The sequence below is a fragment of the Sphaerodactylus townsendi genome, linkage group LG03, assembly GCF_021028975.2.
Source record: "Sphaerodactylus townsendi isolate TG3544 linkage group LG03, MPM_Stown_v2.3, whole genome shotgun sequence".
Classification (NCBI taxonomy): Eukaryota; Metazoa; Chordata; class Lepidosauria; order Squamata; family Sphaerodactylidae; genus Sphaerodactylus; species Sphaerodactylus townsendi.
In genome coordinates this window covers 112,045,936-112,066,185 of record NC_059427.1, presented here as the reverse complement: position 1 = coordinate 112,066,185, position 20,250 = coordinate 112,045,936, and the positions used below count along the sequence as shown (strand labels likewise).

The following is a 20,250-nucleotide window of genomic DNA, read 5'->3' as shown; positions in this document are numbered from 1 at the left end:
ATAGAACCCAATATGACTCATTTTTTTAAGGCAGCAGACTGCTTCTCTGCTACATTTGTGAACTGCAAACTAAAACACCTTTGAGTAAATACAAAAAAACCCCCTCAATTAAGTGAAATGTATCCTAAGGTCTAGGCCAGGGGTCTGCAACCTGGCCATGCTGGCAGGGGCTGGGGGGAATTGTAGTCCATGAACATCTGGAGAGCCGCAGGTTGCAGACCCCTGGACTAGGCTTAAGTGATTACCATCCAAGTCTACCTCTCATATAACTTTCAGATTACTTGGGTACCATCATCTGGTTATCAGCTGCCAATGGTAGCTGTTGTTTTCTTAAGTAGCCCAAGAACCAAAGGCTCTCTTTTATAAATAGATATATATACACACATATATACAAAATGTAAAATCTCCAGTTATATAGCTCTCTAAGGAAAGAAAGAGTATGTTAACTGCCAGCAAAATACAGTATATTCCAGTATTAGCAAACCTTCACTAAAATATCAGTTGCCAAATAGTAACCGTACAAGTCTTATGAGAGGCCAGTTATGTTGGTGCTTTCCACGCTGCCTCCATTCCACAACATGGGATAACAGATGAAAGGGCCTGGGAATGAGCCAAAGAAGATCCACCACACTCTGTGAGCGGACTGAAAAGGAACTGCTGTCAGGAGTGCAGCTGACAGAGGATGATGTATAGAACAAGGTGGTCCTTCAGATATGCACCATGACTTGAATATGGAAGCAAGTCAGAAATCAGTATAACTACTTCAAATTGATATTTTATGCCCAAAATAGTGTAAGATAATGAGCATTCTGCACTAATTGAAGCTTCCATGTTGTCTTTAAGCATAGCCCGATATCCAGTGCCCTGCATGTCTCAGTGATAAAAGCATGGATAAAGGTAGTTAGGTCAGCTGAGTCTAAGATGAAAGACAGTCTCCAAATCAAATTAATAGAACATAAGAACATAAGAACATAAGAACTAGCCTGCTGGATCAGACCAGAGTCCATCTAGTCCAGCATTCTGCTACTCGCAGTGGCCCACCAGGTGCCTTTGGGAGCTCACATGCAGGAGGTGAAAGCAATGGCTCATAGCTGCTGCTGCTCCTCGAGCACCTGGTCTGCTTCTAAGGCATTTGCAATCTGTGAGATCAAGGAGGATCAGAGATTGGTAGCTATAGAGTGACTTCTCCTCCATAAATCTGTCCAAGCCCCTTTTAAAGCTATCCAGGTTAGTGGCCATCACCACCTCCTGTGGCAGCATATTCCATACACCAATCACACGTTGCGTGAAGAAGTGTTTCCTTTTATTAGTCCTAATTCTTCCCCCCAGAATTTTCAATGAATGCCCCCTGGTTCTAGTATTGTGAGAAAGAGAGAAAAAGTTCCCTCTGTCTACATTCTCTACAGCATTCATAATTTTATAGACTTCAATCATATCCCCCCTCAGACGTCTCCTCTCCAAACTAAAGAGTCCCAAACGCTGCAGCCTCTCCTCATAAGGAAGGTGCTCCAATCCTTCAATCATCCTCGTTGCCCTTCTCTGCACTTTTTCTATCTCTTCGATATCCTTTTTGAGATGTGGCGACCGGAACTGAACACAGTACTCCAAGTGCGGTCGCACCACTGCTTTATATAAGGGCAAGACAATCCTTGCAGTTTTATTATCAACTCCTTTCCTAATTATCCCCAGCATAGAGTTTGCCTTTTTCACAGCTGCCATGCATTGAGTTGACATTCCCATGGAACTATCCACTAAGACGCCCAAATCCCTTTCCTGGTCTGTGACTGATAGCACTGATTCCTGTAGCATGTATGTGAAGTTTGGATTTTTTGCCCCTATGTGCATCACTTTACATTTTGCTACAGAAGAAAGCACTCCTGGCAACAACTCCATTTTCACTCCAGTAAGGCTCTTAACAACTATTGGACTCTAACTGATTAGCTAATGCAGGACTTGACTAATTTTCTTTGGCTTGAAAGCCAGCCCAAAAACTTACCAAATTTTTCAGAAAAAAAGCTCATACTGATATGGGGATTCGAGATTTTTCAAGAATCACAAATGTTTTGGTACTAATGTAGCCAAATCTATTTTTTCCCAAAAAATGTTTTTGTTTTGTGCATACCCCTACTCTACATATCTTCTCTCACCAGCACCATTACCTTTAATGTTTCCACTTCCTGCTTAAGTCTTTGGTTGTCTGCTTGCAAGTCCCGGTTCCTCTGTTCCGCTTGCAATAGCTGGGCTTCCAATTCTGCTTCCAATTCTCTGCTGCCCTCCTGGAATTCAGCCAACTCTTCACGTGCCTCCTGGAAACTGTATGAGGGATGTTACTGCAGAGCAGCTGAATTCCTATCTTGTAATCCTAATACACAACCATTCTCCCACCCCACCATTCTTCTGTCTGAAAGCATTTATTGCTACATCAATGAAATGCAGATTATCATGAGAATTTAGTATTCTCCCCTGTAAAAGCATGCTGATATGATTGCTGTACATTATCTTACAGACATCTCCTGGAAAAGGCCAATATAGCATTTTTTCCAGGCATGTATGACCATACAGTCTCCTGAACCTCCTAGATGGTTTTGATACAATTTATCAGAATAACCTACTTAGTCACCAAATAGCGCTGAGAGATTAAACCACTACACTACAGTAGTTCAATTCCTATCAGACAGCCTGCCTAACATGGTGCTGGGGAGACAGCTGTTCTATTCTGCACTAAAGGTTCCTCAAGGCTCTACTTTGAGGAACATTAATGTATCCCTAACATCCCTGCCATTAATATATCCCTAATATTGCTGAGATTGGTTTTCTAGAGATTTGGGTTGAGATGTTACTTAACTTTTTTACTGGGAATCTTTGCATGAAATAGCCCACATTATCAAAAGGAACTTGTCATGTGTTGGAAGGGACCTTTGCAGTAAGAATGACCAAGTCCATATGATAAAATGAACAAACTGTTAAACTTGTACGTGACCTGGTTACTCCAATTCATGAAATTCTATCTGAATCTCCTTGATTACTGCGCCATGACCATTTTTTTAGCTACTTATTTTAAAACTTACACTTTGCCAGGATGGCTCCGGGGAGCCCCTAAGCTATTTAAGATATTATAATATAACAGTTAAATTGGTCCCACATAAAGACCTAAGTAAAATTGTAATTTCATCTGCCATTTCATCTGCCTTCCCCCCCAAATATGTTCCACGTCCCCCCCCCCCCGCCCCCCGTTGTCTAATCCAGACCAGGCTACATCAAAGGGTGTGTGTGTTTGGAGCACATCGAGGAGTGGGGGGAAGGAAATGGTGGATGAAGTTACAATTCTGTTTAGGTCTTTATGTGAAACAAGGTAAAATGTAGCATAAGAGACCATTCCTCAAAAGGAAAGTCAACATTCTATGGAGTACCCTCAAGGTGTTGAGCACCTAAAGTTAGTCTTTGGATCTCAGTATCTTACATAATTTATAACTTCAGAGATGTTTATCAATGCACAACTCTCCCAATTTTTATACAAGTATTAACAATAACCACACAGGTCTACTATTCCGATTTTAGCGAAGAGCATGGTAATATCTATATATTTTCCTTCCAAAAGAACAGCAGCTCCAGGGGGAAAGACTAGATCTGAACCAAGAAAGCAATTATATACCTTTACCCTAATTCAATATTCCCCCCCCTCCCCGTAGTTGCTATTAACGTTTTGGGGAAAAAACAACCCAAGAGGATTTGTTCGCAAATGTCCCATCTATACATATGTTTGGCCCTCAGGAGGAACAATAGCTGTCTTCGAACATTCATACCTGGCAATATGTTAACAACTTTGATATGAGCGCAGCGAGTATTTATTTAAGGGTCCTAAAATATATTAAGCTGCTAAAAAACCACACTGCCTTTACAATTAATACTATTAACCTTTTTTTTTTTTGCTTTTTAAACAGCATTGCCTTGGCAAAGTGCAGCACAAAATCTATACAAAAGGAAACACTACAAGTCAGGACAATGAAGCTACTATCTGGTCTGGAAGGGGGTTTGCTTTCTGGTGACACATAACAGCTGCCTTGTCTTTCACTTCACACTGGGAATATTCTGCATACAAGCAGCGGACTGAATTAATTTGGATCATACACTTAATGGACTACACTCACAGAATAAAAAGGAGGAGGGGGCGAGATGGCAATTTAATCATTGACAAGCCACATTGAGTCAGAAAGTCCTATAATTCATAAGCTAGGAATTACTTTATAATAAAAACTTCAGTTTAACCAAAACTTTGAAGAGGCACTCCAAAGCAAACGAGACACAGTATTAGTTCATCAGCGAGGCATGAGACTGAATCTGCCAACGCTAGCAAGCAGCAGCATTCTTGAGACGATAAAGGGGCCCATTCTTTATAAAACTAGATTTCTAACAGTGCAAGGACAGTCTTGGACAAAGCCCTGGTTCCTGCATCCCACAGCATGGTGGTCACAGCTATCCTAGAGACTAGCTCTGAACTGCAGAATTCTTGCTTCTGGAACAGGCTTTTAAAGATTATCGCAAAAAAGCAATTCCAATATATTAACGCCTATCAAAGATAACGTCAAATATATTACCACAAAACTAAGCTGCTATACCTTTGCTTGTACTTCAAAGAAAGTTCCTTCCAGTATGCAGTTTCTTCCTCTGGACATGAAAAATCAGGCATTTCTCCACAATCCATGATCAAGGAAACCTGCAAAATACATCACAAAATAAGTAAGGACACAAAGCTTAACAGAATGTTCAAAACTTGCTCTTGTGCTAGTCAAATCACACAGTAGCTTTTCTAAGTTAAACATAGTATAAGGCAAGTTGATATATTCCTCAACTTCTGTTCCCATCACCAGAAGAGCTGATGTATACTTTCTAATTGACAATGAAAAAGCTGCAAGACAAAGATTTCAGTCCTAATTTAGAACAAGGTCTCAAAAATCTTCAGAAGATGCTTCATCTTATTTGAGGCTTTAAGTCAGGGGTGTCAAACTCATTTGATATGAGGGACGAATATTATATGTGACTTGGTTGGGCTGGGCCGGGGGGGTTGTCTTGGTTGGCAAGCCCCAACAGACTCAGCAGCTAAGATGAGATCAGCACTGGGAGGGTGGCCACAGCTGGCAAGGCCCCACATTGGCCCTGCCGTAGGTTGTGTCCCAGAATGGCACTGTAGGAGGTTGCTGGCACTGGGGGGCATGGGCTGGCTACTGTAACTAGGAAGCCTGCAGCAACCTACCCAGCCCAGAATGGTACTGGGGGAGGTAGTCGGCATGGGGGCAGGGAGGGGGTGAGTGCCATAGCTGGAAAACCCACAGCAACCTCACCACCCCAGAGGTGGTAGCCTAGACTGGTAAGCCCAAAGTAGGCTTCAGGCCAGATCAGGAATGCGGGGAGGATGTTTGCCTCAACTGGCTCACAGGCCTGACAAGCCTGCTCAAGGGGCATCACCTGGCCCAGGGTCACATTTGACATCTTTGCTGTCAGTGTTTTGAAAAGCCAGTCTTAACGCCAGAATACACAGAAGAGTTAACGATGGCAAGGCAGTTCTGGCTAAGGGATATGCAAACTGATGATCAACATCTTCAGTATGGAAGATTTCCAGCCACAGGGTGGAATGTGTGAATGTGTATCTAAATATGTGAAGCACCCAAAAGATGATAATTAGGGAAGGTCAAATTCTAGTCCTATTTTAGACCAGCAATAGTTTGTTTTTACTCTACAAAACAAAAAGATTGAATGTCCAGTTTCTTTAGTTCCACGTTTTGAAATGGGTAAATAGAAAGTAACTCAGGAGTGACCAATTACTCTCCAAGTAATCAAAAGTACCTGTCTGCCCCTTCTCCAGTGCTGCTGTAATCATTTTCTTATGCTTTCTTTTAAAGCTACTCTTTCATGTACGCACAAAAACATCCATCAGCAATGGATGGGGAAACAACTGTACTAGCACACTTTTCCATCCTCCTGCCCCATGCATAGACATCCTTGCTGCGGACAGGAAAGAAACATGCCAACAATTCATTCTCCTTGTAATATAAGCTTCTATTTGCCTCTTACTGGGAAAACAGAATAAACTTTCCCCCCTAAAATTTGGCATGGTGGCTTGCTTCTTAGAAAACAGCAGAAAAAGGTTTTTCCCACCCAATAATGGCACATGAGCTCTGAAATACCATATTTTTCTGTACAAGCCATCATTTGTGAGTGGCTCCATCCACTGAGTCACAGTTTTGTGATCCAAGGCTTGTGAGGAGGGGGAGAATTCAGAAGTTCTCAGAATTAAGTCTTTCTTTCCTCTGTTTTTTTTTAAAAAACATTTTCTAACAACTTTAGAATGGGTTGAATGTAGCAGGATGATTCAAGTCCATTATTTGTATAGAAGCACCTAGATAAAAGGATGCCTGTTAACAAGGAATAGTTATAATGTAGTTACATTAACCCACAAAACAAGAAACAACATGCTTGCTGAAAAAAAAAACAAATCCTCTGGATTTCTCCCTCTGAGGCTTGGCGCCAATCAATATTTCTCCTCCTACAGGCAAAATTCTAAAGCAGGGGTAGGGAACCTTTAACACTCAAAGAGCCATTTGGACCCGTTTTCCATGGGAAAAGAAAACACTTGGAGCCGCAAATAATTTTTGACATTTAAAATAAAGATAACACTGTATATATTGGGTTTTTTTACCTTTTACTCCGCTCATTCTGAGAAGCGCATGGATGCGTCTGCCCTGCTGCCTGCAGGGCGGGCAAGGATGGGGCCAGCAGCTCGGCCTCACCGGCTGCCAGGAAAGCGCCCGCCCCGCTCCAATGAGGCAGGCGAGAGGGGAAGCCCGCAGCGCAGCCCAGCCGGCCGCGGGCAGTTAGTGCGCCCGCCCTGCTACCTGCAGGCTCGTTGAGCCGCAGTGCAAGGGCAGAAGAGCCGCATGCGGCTCTCGAGCCGCAGGTTCCCTACCCCTGTTCTAAAGGGATGCCCAAGAGTCCAGAGTTGAGCCCTCACCACAAAAATCCAGCCACATCAAGCAATTAGCATTAGCATGTGAATTAGTTTCAGGGCTATTTCCATACAAGCTGCTTTTAATTTCCTAACTGGAATGCACTTTTCCACCCAATGTCACACATAGGCAGGAATCTGGAATTGCCCACATCTGGAATTGAAGAACAAAAATGCACTTGTCCACTGCCCGCATGTGAGCAAATGCTAATTTTAGCCAACGATTACTGCTAGATGTTGACGACTATCAATGGCCACTTTCCCTTCAGGCAACCCACACCTCTGACCCACATTTCTGAAGTGAGCATTCAGATCACATACCCAGCAAATACTAGTCTATTGCATTTGATTCAGTGTTGAAAATGTCAAAGCAAAAGAAACAAAATGTAAATATGACCTTCATAATTTCTTATGTTCTGCCATTTTCCTGCCCCACCCGTCACCAAAATTTTGTGTGTGGGTGTGTTTCATTAAGTCAGTTGCAAAGATTATTTGTTGTCTCTGTTGTCTCAAGTGGGAGGTTCTGGAGGTTTTTTTTAACAGGTATTTCCTTTGGTGGGGTGTGTGTGTATGTGTTTTCTCACCTCTATTCCAGGGTTTTTTCATTGAGTTTCTTTCTCGTGGTTTCAGGGTCTTGCAGGGGGAGGGGGAAGAGACACACTTTCAGGGTTTTTTTGCATTGATTCTTCCTCCCCTGCCCTTTATTTTCTGGTGCTTGCTTCTTTGTTATGTTGAGCTATTGTTGTAGGCTGGGCGGGGGGGGGGGGGGTCTGTTCATTGTTGCTCTGTTGAGTTGGTGGAGCTATATTGCTGTACACATTTCATTTGAGTCATTTTGATATAGTAGTTCCGATTTAAACAGAGGCTAGTTTTAATAAGGACATGTTAGGAAGTGATTTAAAAAACCTCCAAATTTAACTTAGGTGTAGGACTTCAGTTTCTCCCTAATTAGCCTTGTGCCAAGTGTTAAGAAGAGTCAAGGATCTTGTTTGCCAAATAATTAATTAGCCTACAGTTAACCTTTTCAGTGTGGCTCTTAGCGTTAAAACAATTGAAGCCAGGTGGCCTTAGAAACTTAGTCCATCAGTTCAGACTGTAGCTTGACTTTGTAAACAAGCTCTTCTTAATTTCCTTATCTGGAATTGAAGAACTTGCAGTAGAGGAGACAAGACAAATTTTTAGCAGAGTTGCTTTTCAAAAAGTTCTAACATTCCATCTCCAGGACAGTTGCAAGTTAACCTTAGACAGGTTCTGTAACAGGAAGTCACTAGGCAGTTGCTCTTTAAACACATTTTTAAAAACACATTTTGAAGCAAGGTTAGGTGCCTTTTTACAAAACAAAATCTTAGTTTTCTTGGGGGAGGGCTCTTCAAACATTTTCAGGGTCAGTTAAGTTGCACTGCAGTACAGAGTGACAGGAAGGGAGTGCAGCAGGGCCCTGGGGGAAAGTTGAAGAAGAAGACTAGAGGGGTGGAGGGAAGGGGGAGGACTGCTGCTTTCCCGCCACCTGTGCAGAGAATTGCTCCTGAGCTGCTTTCTACTGTCCTGACCTCTGGCTGAAGTGGTGCTATGAAGAAGCCCTGCAAGGAACTCTTTGTTGAGGCAGCTGCTGGAGCAGCACTGCCTGCACAGCTCACTGCACATGCTGGTACTGGACAGGGGTCTGCTGCTCAGGCTGCCCCTCCTCCAACTGTTGTTGAGCCATCCCAGCAGCAGTAGGAGGAGCTGCCTCACCTGTCTTTTGAGGTGAGCTTTGGGAACAAGCTGTTGTGGTTCTGGAACTCACCCCAGGGACCAAAAGGATGATGGTGGAGCTAGTTGAAGGACTGTGTGTACCATCTCCTTTGGTCCCTCCAGAGCCAGTAGGCCTTTTGCAGGGAGCCAGGAGAAGCCAGAGGTGAAGCAAGAAGAAGAAATGGAGAGGCATCCCAAGGGGCTGTGATCTCAACACTTTCCCCTTTGGCCATCTTTTCTGGTGCCCTCTAGATACAGTGTGTCTGCCCCGAGCTCCTCACAGGAGGTGGCCCTGGGTGCACCCATAGTTGCTGGGGGCCCTGAGAGTGCCCATAGCTGTTGGGGTGTGGGTGCCCCCTCACATCCTCAGTCTGGAAGCAATTCCAGATGATGGCAGATCCATTTTGGGCACAGTGTCACTTTGTAGGGCCCAGATTAGTCAAGGAAAAGACATTCCTCATCTCTTGGCTTCCAGATTCTGTAACCATCTCATGAAGCATAACCAGAAAGAGGGGCTGGTGAAGTGGCCAAGAAGTTTCAGTCAGCCAAGAGGTTAGTTGACAAGCAACCTCACTTCATGCTCCCCTGCTGCAAGTAGTGCATAGTTTTCAGCAGGAAAGGGACAGCAAGCATCTTTGATAGAAATGGTGGTGAGGGCAGCTCTAGGGTGTCAAGAGGTGAGAAGTAGGCAGCAAAGAGAAGGGTTGCTCATCTCATCGGTGAAATGATCGCTATTGATGGGTGGCCATTCAGAACTGTAGAAAATGTTGGTTTCCGCAGGCTGCTCAAAGATGCCTATCTATAGTACATGCCCCCTTCTTGCACCACAGGAGCACAAAACCCTTGTACAGGGCTGCCAGGGACATGAGGGCCCAATTGTCCCATATGTGCAGGAGATTCATGCACTTCACAACTGACTTCTGGACCTGCCCTTAGGTACACTATGCCTACCTCTCGTTAACAGTACACTGTTGGTAACCTGATGATGTTGGAGGGGTGGGGGAGAGACCTTGTGGTTAGGATGCCTTGAGTCTGGGTTCTGTAGAGAATCACTGGCTGGACACTGCAACTTGTGCCTTCTCATATCTCCTCTAGAAATGCCAGCATCTTACAGGTCCCTTCTCACACAGTGTGAATGACACCCATCTACTGCATGAGCAGACACTGACAGGTGTGGAGTACCCCGTTTGGAGATGTCAGCAGCTGCTGGAACTCTTAGAGGAAAAAAATCAATAAAGGCAGCAGGTCATAAAAGAGACCCAGTGTGGGAATATTTTCTCTGCCTATGGGTAATGCAAATCCTGCAACAAAGAAATGCAGGACCTGTTGGCTCAAATGAATCTGGAGATAATTGTGAAATTATTCCGAGGGGAACTTTTTACGTGTTTCTACTATAACTGTACAATTCATCTGAAAATTTTTCTAAAAATGAAAGCTTCATCTGGTAAATATTAAGATCATACGCATGGGAATTGGCTTTATGTAGAAAACCATCATTTAAATCTAGTCTTATTGACTAGCGATTTAAATTGTGATTTAAATCAAATCCACCCTGTGAGGGAGTGCATTGTGGAGCCCTATGAATTGTAGTCCCAAAATATGCAGAACTTACTGGGCTGTTAAAGAATTGGGGTGGCTGGACCTCTCCTGTGGCCCAGAGGCTCCCCTCTGGACCTCTGATGAGTGTGAAGTCAGCATGTTCTTTCCCCATCTGGGTGACATTGTTAGCCCATGCCACTCAACTCTGCACCAAAGATTCAACCTCTAAAGCTGCACAGAATTTCTTTCCTCTCACTTTCAGAGACTTTTCTTTCTTGGGAAATTTAAAGTATCTTTGTTGCAAGTGTGCCTCAGTTTTGTTGGGCACCTGCACATTTGATTGGTTTGTGGCTTTGTCTGAGCTGACAAAAGTGCCGCTGTTCTTATTTTCTTGTGTTTTGTTTCTGTGTTTTCTTTTTTACATTGGCTCTGCTAAACTTCACAGTGCATTGGTTTGTGGTTCTGCTGGATTGTGTTCTGGTATGGTTCTTGGGGTGGGAGGCACTGATTTGTGTTTGGTCACAGGCATGCCTCTTGGCTTTTCCATTGGAAAACCTACAATGTTTTCCCAAAAATAAGCCCTAGCATGATTTTTCAGTATTGTTGGAGGATGTATGAAATATAAGCACTACTCCAAAAATAAGCCCTAATTACATATTCCCCGCCATACACCCCTGCCAGGCCAGGCACGAGTGCCTCAGACACCCAGCCTACACACAGGCTCACTGACTCTCTGTGTTACAAAATCTTTTAGCAGGCATGGTCCTGCCTTTGGGCTATCTTTTACGTTATGGCGAGCATTTTTAAAATTATGATTTTTAACTGTAACTGTTTTAATATGTTGTTGCCGCCCTGAGCCCTTCTGGAATGGGCAGGATATAAAAATAAAAATGAATTTAATTTTTTTAACAGCATACCCATGAGCCTTTGCTAAATATGCAAATTATTAATTTCAGGTATTCTGCAAGGACAAAACTTTAACAAACAAAAGGATTCATCAACTACACACTGGAAATTTTTACTCGCAAGCATACCAGATCACATATGTATACATCTTCTCTTTACTAAGAGACACTGGGACAAAGATTACTCCAGAGCCATACTTCAGCATTTTCACAGACCCAGGATACAGCAAAAGTACAATTTTTTTCTTTATATAACCACCCTTGGTAATAATTGGTGTTGCATTCTTAAGCCCATTTTTTAAAAAATGTTCTGGGCCTTCCCATTCAGTGTTTACACACCAGTGTTTACACACTACAAAATTTCCATATTCTTTGCAACATACCTGACAGGGTTAGATATGAAGAATCCTCAACAGGCAGCTCTCCATGGTACTGATCCAAATGGGCCCCCACAATACACTTAAGTGAAATTCCCAACAAGAACTCACAACTGCAACATGGCGCCTCTATGGCAGACTCAGGCACATCGGAATGTGCCATTTGGCCCCAGAGATCATGACATAAACTCTGGCATATCAGTTGCTCAATTAAAAACCCAAACAAAATTCTTTTTTCCCCAGACAGTGTTCACATCAACAAACCTGTTCAGGACGTTTCTTCTCTATTGAAAACAGTTTCAGAAGGTAGCCATCTTAGTCTGCATTAGAAGAGTAAAATCCAAGTCTGGCTTGAATCATGGGGACTCATTTTAGGAAAAAGCTATTCCTTGCAGTCCATTTTGTTCTGAGACACTAATTCTAGCCAATCATGAAAATTTCAAAGCCAGAGTAATAAGCCCATCTACGTCAGATAGCTAAGTGAGAAGCAACTGGAAGATCCATCTATAAAGCTGCCTTATACTCACTTGTCCATTAAGTTCAATAGTGTTACACTAACAGGCTGCCTTTCTCCGAGGACTTTCCCAACATATGCTACCTGGTATTTTTAAAAAGAGATATCATGCATTCACACCACAGCTGCTTGGTTCCATCTGGGAAGATCTCTCCCCCAGAATCACCAGGTAGTTGCCAAAGAACAGTTTCAAAGGGTCATGTGGAAGACATTCTGAAATCACCTGATTTTAAAATACAAAGGATTTAACAATATCACTAACAAAAGTGAAGAGGGACCAAGCCTATTTTTTTTCTAGCAATTCCAAACTTAAACTGGAATGACACACTTAGAAGCTAGAGTATTAATATATGGCTATGGTGATATCAGGTTTGGAAAGGCTTAAATAGGAAAGTATTGTGGCCCCTATAAAGATTGGAGCAAAAGCAAGCTGAAAATGCAAGTCAGAGATACCCGCTTTTTGAACCTGCAGGCACATCTGGAATTGTGATATGGCATGGTAGGTGCAGCAACAAAATAGTCACTATAAAATGGAGGCCACAGGAGGCAAAGCCAGACACAAAATGATTGCCACGGATCCTTGTGCTGTGGTGGCAGTGGATACCAAAGCAACATTTTTTTAAAATCTGCACAGCCAACCAAATCTCCAGTAATCAACCATAAGCTTCACATGGCTTAACCCCTACCTGGCCCACTCCCTAAAAATAGTTGGCAGGCAGCAGGAAAGGTACTGTCAAGGACTGTAGTGCCCCTAGGCACCATGTCAGGGATGTCTTAAGTCAGTCCTCAAATGATAATAAGTCCTTGAATAACTGGACATCCAGATTAGAATTAGAATACCAATCTTAACTACAACATCTTATGACCAATGGCCATTTCTTCAAAATATCACTGCATACAAAATGCTACCTTCCTGCACACTAGCATACTGCAGTCATGAATCAAATTTAAAAGAACATCTGAAGTAAACTAGTTGCCAGAAAGTCTCTTAGCAGCTCAGCCCATTCAAATCAGAGGCTCTGTGTACTTTGTCAGGTTTTGAAGCCCAAGACCAAAGTAGAATCTCCTCCATTAGTGGAATCAAAGTGCCTCAAAAGTATTTTTCTAACTGCTTGTTCTGTGAGAATATGCTGCAATTATGGCTGAAGAATCTGATCATCAACTCAAAGAATCACTACATAGAGCAGAACAACAAAACACACAAGCCCTGCCTTTTACAGACAGATAGATATGGATATATGGTTTAGATAGCAGGAATTTAGGTAGCAGGAATTTATAAATCCGTATAGAAAAATGAAGCCAAAACATTGTACTCAGGAAATAAACTGTACTCTGAAACCAAGACTTTCTTCAAGGCAGTTCTACATTTATCTTTGCTCATCCCTGTTGCCTTTCCTCTAAAACTGCAATGAAGGCAACCCAAAAGATAGCTTCAAGAGTCTTCCCAATATTGGCTTGCTTTCCTACCTATAATCAAAGAAAACCACAAGTATTAATTTATGGAACTAAAATAATGATGCACCTCTAGTACATGGCATAAGAAACTACATCCCCCCCCGCCCCCCCCCACCAACAGATTGCTATTCTCCATGTTCACTGCAACTAAGCCATCCCATGAAAGTGCTTGAAGATGTTCTCAGGGTAGTATGCAAACTAGGCAGGCAACAACTGCAAAGGAATAATTCAAATGTAACACATAGTTCTCCAGGTATTTTTTTTTTTTACCCATCATGGAGAAAGTGAAACGAAGGAAAAATTGGGACAAGTTGTAAGAATCATCATTGACAGTGTCAGTGATATATTCATCATGAATTGAACAGTAGCAACAAATTGAGTGATCATAGTAGGTGGTACTCTGGAAGACTCATAAAGGATTTCCAGTTGCTCACTTCTAGAAGCCCCAAAGCTGGTTTCATCACACTCTATGGTTTGCTGCATTAATAGTTTGTATCAGTCAGGTTCTTGAACACCCTCGGAAAGTATAGTTAATATTTCTGCACCAGTAATAAACTCTAGCAAAAGTCAACAAGCAATTACAATTTGGGGCAAGATCAGTTCACACAATCTGAAAAGGGGAACAGTTTGACATAGTTCATCTGGTACTTTAGGAAAAATAGATGCAGAACATCTTAAATAAAGTGCATGATACAGAAAGTACAAATAATTAATAACTTATCCTTCCCTGGGCTAATGGTTTTCATAAAAGTCAGAAAAAGCACAGTGGTCCATAACATTTCTGTAGGTTTCCCAGCTGCATCCACAGAAGTACATACAAGCAGTATTGAGGATTTCTCATCTGTGATTCTATACAGCAAGTTGAAGTATGAATTGTGAACTATGACAATCCTTGAACAAGCATAAGTGTATGGCTACAGCCAGCCAACCAGTTATGATCCCCTTCTGGCAGACTTAAGGCAGACAGCAACCAAAGACTTGCTCAGAGATGGAAACTCATCTTTGGATGTCTTGCATCCTGAACCTCACCTAGTATTTACTTTAATGCCCTTTAGGTGTCAGGGCAAACATTTTCCTTTTCCTAGACTGAGAAGTTTATTCTTTATGGCTGTTTTTTATGGACTGCTTCTAGCCCAAGGACTGTTTTAGAGATATTATTTTAAGTTTCTCAATATATTTATGATATTTCTATGCCCCTGGCTTGTTTTAATCATAATTCTTACATTGTTGATTTGATTACTTCATTGCTGTTCTGATAATTTGAAATTTTACTTTGTGACCTACCTCAAGCAGGAGAGTCTTAGACTTCTTCAAATCATGTAAATCTGATCTCACATGATTTCTTTTTTCTTTTTAACAAAGAAAGGTCAATGCTATGGAATCTCGTTTGCATGGTAAAGAAGAAAAAAAACCCAAGTAATGAGAAGCACAGTTGCCTCCAGGAATCTAGGTGGGGCAATGTTCTCCAATTAACAGAAATTAACTGGTTTCTTTCCACCTGACATTAAGTTACTATACCCAATGTCAACATATTCAGCAGTGCAAAACCAAGTCATTGTTCCTGTCTCTAAGAAGCAGAAGTCAAAGCCACCTGGCTTAGTGACCTCTACTCCTTTATAAACCGCCTTTCAAAATGGAAATATGGAAGAAAGCATCTGCTTCACAATAATAACTTGGAAAGTTGTTTTATGCTTATTTTTACATCTCAGCACCAGAGACAGCATATCTAGGGGAAGGGGGAGATGGCATATTTTGCAAAGGAAAGGTGGGGTGAAAACTTGACTAAATGCCAGCAGTGGTCAAAATGCATAGAGGCCAAAGACTCTTGGAGAAGTTTCTCTCCAACAGAGAAATAAAGATCACCACACCAATGTCAGGTGCCAGTCTAGGCTAGATATGTTAGTAGGATTCAAAGTTATAAATCTATTTCCTGACAAAACTGAAAAAAGCAACAAAAACAAAAAGACCACCAGTAATTGTTTTATTTATAGCAGTCGAGTCATCCCTCCTCAGAACAGATGTATTTTCCTTTTACAGTTTTCTACAAGCACTGGAACAGAAACTTGCTCCTGTGGCAGAACAAAACATAACATCCTGACAGGGATTTGAATTTCAATATTTGTGGACCAAATTTATATCCAAAAGATAGCTTATCAATATTTTCAGATATATTCAGGTTTGCAGGTAATATACAGGTTTTTCAGAATACTGGTAATTGGGTTTCTAACCATTGCAGAAATATTCAAGATCAGCATTTTAAGGCTTCTAGGCCTCCCTTTCTTCAATTTTACAAGATTTCTAGGCAATGGGAAGAGGAGGAAGGTATCTCTCCTAGGAAATGGGATCAGACATTAGGGGGGGATCACCAGAAATGTCTGCCCAATTATGATGATTCCCTTACAACCTTCTATGGATCTCTGAGCATGGGCAAAGATGGCAAAAAGCAGGCATGCAGTTCAACTCCATTTCAGGGAAGTGATGTAATTCTGCATGTGTGTCTGCTTGGATTCCTTAATTTGACAGTGGTTCTGTTAGGTCTGATATATTAATTCTGGCACCGGTTGTTCTGCTGATCTTTCAATAGTGTCCCTTTCTTAAGTAGGGTTGAGTTGGATTCTCTGGCTTGACAATGGTTATATTGGGCTAGCCACATTAGCTCATGGGTCTAAAAAGATTTTCTGGTTTGATGGTAATTCTGGTAGGCTTGGTGGTTCTGCTTCAATTTGGAGGGTTTTGACCGGTGGCTGCTTTTATGTGTATTTTATATCACAGGAACAATGGAAACAAGTAGGATGACTAGAATAATCTTGCTCAGGGGCCCACAGAATTAATTGTCTTGAATCAATTTGCTGGAAGCTTGGGGTGGATAGTTATGGATAGGTAGAACTATGTTTCCTGCAATTTTGCTGCCATTTGACTGAAAAACAGATATTCTAGCTGTCCACAAAAATGTCCCCATAGAGAATAATGAAACCAAAACTTTTCAGAATTGCAGAAATAAACACTCAAATTGGAACTCTGAAATGGTATTGGGGCCCAAATACCAGTATAGATACCATTCTCAAAACACAGAAAATTCCATTTTTTTCAAAGTACGCATCCTGAGACCCACATCAAGTTTTCACCACTAAAACCCTCAGGTGTGTTCAGGACATTCTTTCTACAAGACTAAGGAAATATAATAGCACATATTACTGGCAAAAATCTACCCACTGACACAACTTTCCCTGACTGAACAAAAAATAAGATGGGAGGGAGCCTTCAAAGCATACAAACACAGTAAGCAGTTAACATAACATTTGCTCAAAACCAAATAATTTACAAAGTTTCCACACTTTGCTCATACTTGTTCTATTAGCGCTGAACGGATGATTACTAGCTAAATTATCAGCTCAGACAGCGAATGTTCAAGTTCATTTTTGGGGTTATAAATTCTCCATGCAGTGAAAGCTGTCTAGCTCTCATGTGAGAAACTATTAATCTGAAAACCATGCCCTCACCACAAAAGTCTGAGATGTCAGATATAAGAGATGGATCTGGCATAGCATTTCCATGCAAAACAGGACTTCCAACACAGGCCATGACCTTCTGTGCTCCCCTCTCCCACAGCAGTTCATACTATTGTTCCTGAAGGAGAGGGACCTGCCCCCAAATAGTACATGGGGGAGGGGATTTCAGGCTGCTGCAAAAGAAGAAGAGCAAAGAAAGTTTTCTTTTTTAAAAAGGATGAGAGATCACTTGTATGAATACTGCAAATCCTCTAAATATTTTTAAACTCTTATTTTACAGAGTAAGAAACCACTATTTCAGAAAGGAACAACTGATCATCAGAAACATGTGTCAGTATTGCAGTTAGCTTACATCAGTTCCTGGTGAATCATAGGTTTTTAGCGAAGGGCTGGATGTTAGCACTTCCTGAGACTCACTGCTTAAACTTCTCAGATATAATCATGGATTCTGCACAACACTATAGGCAAAGGAGAGATTACAGAGTGAAAAATCTCGGTTTCTAAAAAAAAGAAAAGAAAGAAGCTGTCATGAGTATGATACAGTGATTAGAATGCTGGATGTCGGACAGGGAGAACCCGGTTCATAATCCTCGCCCCCAATCTGTCAGGAAACTCACTGAGTGATTTGGGTCCATCACACCCTCTCCGCCTAATCTACCTCAAAGGGTTTCTGTGAGAGTTAAAATGGATGAAAGGGCATCATATATGCCACTCTGAGTTTCTTGGAGGAAAGGCTGCATAATATTGTAATAAAAATAAATTTAACTCACTAGTCATCCTATCACTGATATCTGTGGCCCCAGCATGAGAAAAGAAAAAAGCAATAGTTCTGGGTTCCAGGAGAACAAATTGTAAACTGAAAGTCATGGTACAAGGTTGTGCCCAATGAACAGTATCTGGGAAATGACTGAGCAAGTCACTCTTGCTCAGAGTGGCGTAGGAGGTTAAGAGCTCGTGTATCTAATCTGGAGGAACCGGGTTTGATTCCCAGCTCTGCCGCCTGAGCTGTGGAGGTGTATCTGGGGAATTCAGATTAGCCTGTGCACTCCCACACATGCCAGCTGGGTGACCTTGGGCTAGTCACAGCTTCTCAAGCTCTCTCAGCCCCACCTACCTCACAGGGTGTTTGTTGTGAGGGGGGAAGGGCAAGGAGATTGTCAGCCCCTTTGAGTCTCCTGCAGGAGAGAAAGGGGGGATATAAATCCAAACTCTTCTTCTTGATTATCTCACCTATATCAACAGAAACCACTGTAGCTCTCTCACAAGGATGAGTAGGACATGTAAAGAAAATCTGCCTAGCCATTTTATCCATCAGAAAGTTATTTAACATTCCTCTGGCACAACTGCCGCCCGCCTCTCTGCTTGGATGGGGCTGCCCATCAGGAAGCCCTTCTCTAGAAACTGACCCCAAGTTCAAGAACTCCCTAGGACAGGATAAACAAAGTTAACAGAAGTCAGCCCATAAACACTGTTATTCTTCAGTACAGCTCACTAACCTACATTCAGAAACTCATATGCAAGAAAAATCAAAACACAACCACTCTGCATATATTATATCTGGTGTACTCAGAAAAAGAAATGAGTAACAACAGACCTGCATCCTGTGTAAGCTTCAGTTCATCAACTTACTCTCTATATGTCGTTACCTCATGGAAAATTACATGGACCCAGAAATAAATAGGAAGGCATGCATTTCATCAGTGATGCAAGCTTAGGCAGACAGAGATGACATGTCCTCAGAGCTACTGCAGACTCTCCACCACTTCCCATCAGAAGTGAGTCAGTTGTTTTCTCTCCTTTGCTACAAATATTCCCAAGCTAAACACCTATTTAATGAAACTCTGATGTTTATAATAAGAGTTCTGCACTTCAGAAGGTGCCCTAAATTCATGCTGAAAGCTAACCTGCACTTTTACACAGAATTCCCAACTATTTCTAAATGAAGAGTCACTGGAGGCTGCAACCAAGAGTGGAGAAAAGGCTGAAAGTAAGGTAAGATTAATTATTTCCTGCTGGGGTTTTTCCTTCAAAGCCAGCTCACCGTCTCATTGCTCCCCCAACCCAGGAAAAACTATATGTCCCCCTACCACAAAAAAAAGCCTGATAGTAAGCTTGGCAAAATAAGTTACCAGCAGGGAAAGAGTTAGCCCCTATTATCACAAGCCCTCTTTTCTTCTTTGCTTCTCACTGCAAAGTTCAGCAGCATCTTTCATTGAAAAAAAAAGTTAGGGACGATTAGACAAACTGACACATAACTTACAGATACAACGTGATGCAGCCTTGAGTCACGTAGATGTGATCCATTTAACAAGCAACACTTAATTGCTCAATTTGAAGGATATGTGCTAAAGGCAAATAAGAAGGGGGGGGGGGGGAGATACTTTAAGAAATACACCCAGCATACAGCCCTATATGCTTTCAGAGCAAATCCATGGCTTAAAAACATATCAAACGAAACAGCGCTTCAAGATGAGGTGTAACAAGAACAAATAATCCTGACAATTAAAACCTCTGTCTGATCATCTTCAAATAATACAAAAACATCACATGAAGAGTTAGAGGAATAATTTGTTCAACTATATATTCTCAGTGCACTCATCTTCCAATGCTACTAGCAGAAGTTATATACTTTGAGTAAGAAGCTAGAGCTTGGGGTTTGTGTACTACAAATGTTTGTGATGAAAACAGTAATCTTACAGCAACTTGGTATTTCCAGCAGAACATGCAACATCTATACCAGTCCCTGCCACTTCCATGCACTGGCTAATAGGAAAATATTTTCAGGGACTTGTGGGAATTTAGTGCACTGACATCATTAGTATATTTTTGTTTCCTAGCAACCACCTGACAGCAAATGTCTCATAGGCTTTTTCCTTCACCCAAACATAGCTGGAAGCTAAAAAGGTTGGACGGAAAAAAGCAACATGGCAAAGGAGTTATTGTCATACAGATATTATTGATTCAGCAGCATCAACATATGTGGCAAATTTTCAGAACACAAAACAAAAAAGAAGGAAAATCAGTGCCTCAAGAAGTTATCTAGAGATTGACATAGAGGAGCCTGCAAGAGGCAAACACCCTAATCCGGGGGAGTGGGGGAGGCGTGAATGGGTCAATGGAGCTGGCACAAGCTCTCACTGGCACGTTTGCCCATTCCACCAACACATTTGCAAAATGCACAGGCAGAGTGGACAAACTGGGAGGTGGGCAGGTGCCG

General features: G+C 41.9%; 1 protein-coding gene across 5 annotated transcripts in view; it reads right to left on the bottom strand.

Moving 5' to 3' along the window:
- The window catches only part of NDEL1 (nudE neurodevelopment protein 1 like 1), a 38,986-nt gene that overhangs the window by 14,173 nt on the left and 4,563 nt on the right, over positions 1–20,250 (bottom strand). For all 5 annotated transcript variants that reach the window (XR_007243954.1, XM_048489946.1, XM_048489949.1 and 2 more), the window contains exons 2-3: positions 4,617–4,714; positions 2,160–2,313 (exon numbers count right to left, since the gene is read on the bottom strand). Coding sequence is in view for 4 of the 5 variants with exons in the window: in XM_048489946.1 (XP_048345903.1) it covers positions 2,160–2,313; positions 4,617–4,702 (240 nt within the window). In the remaining variant the exon portion in view is untranslated. The remainder of the gene's footprint in view (positions 1–2,159; positions 2,314–4,616; positions 4,715–20,250) is intronic.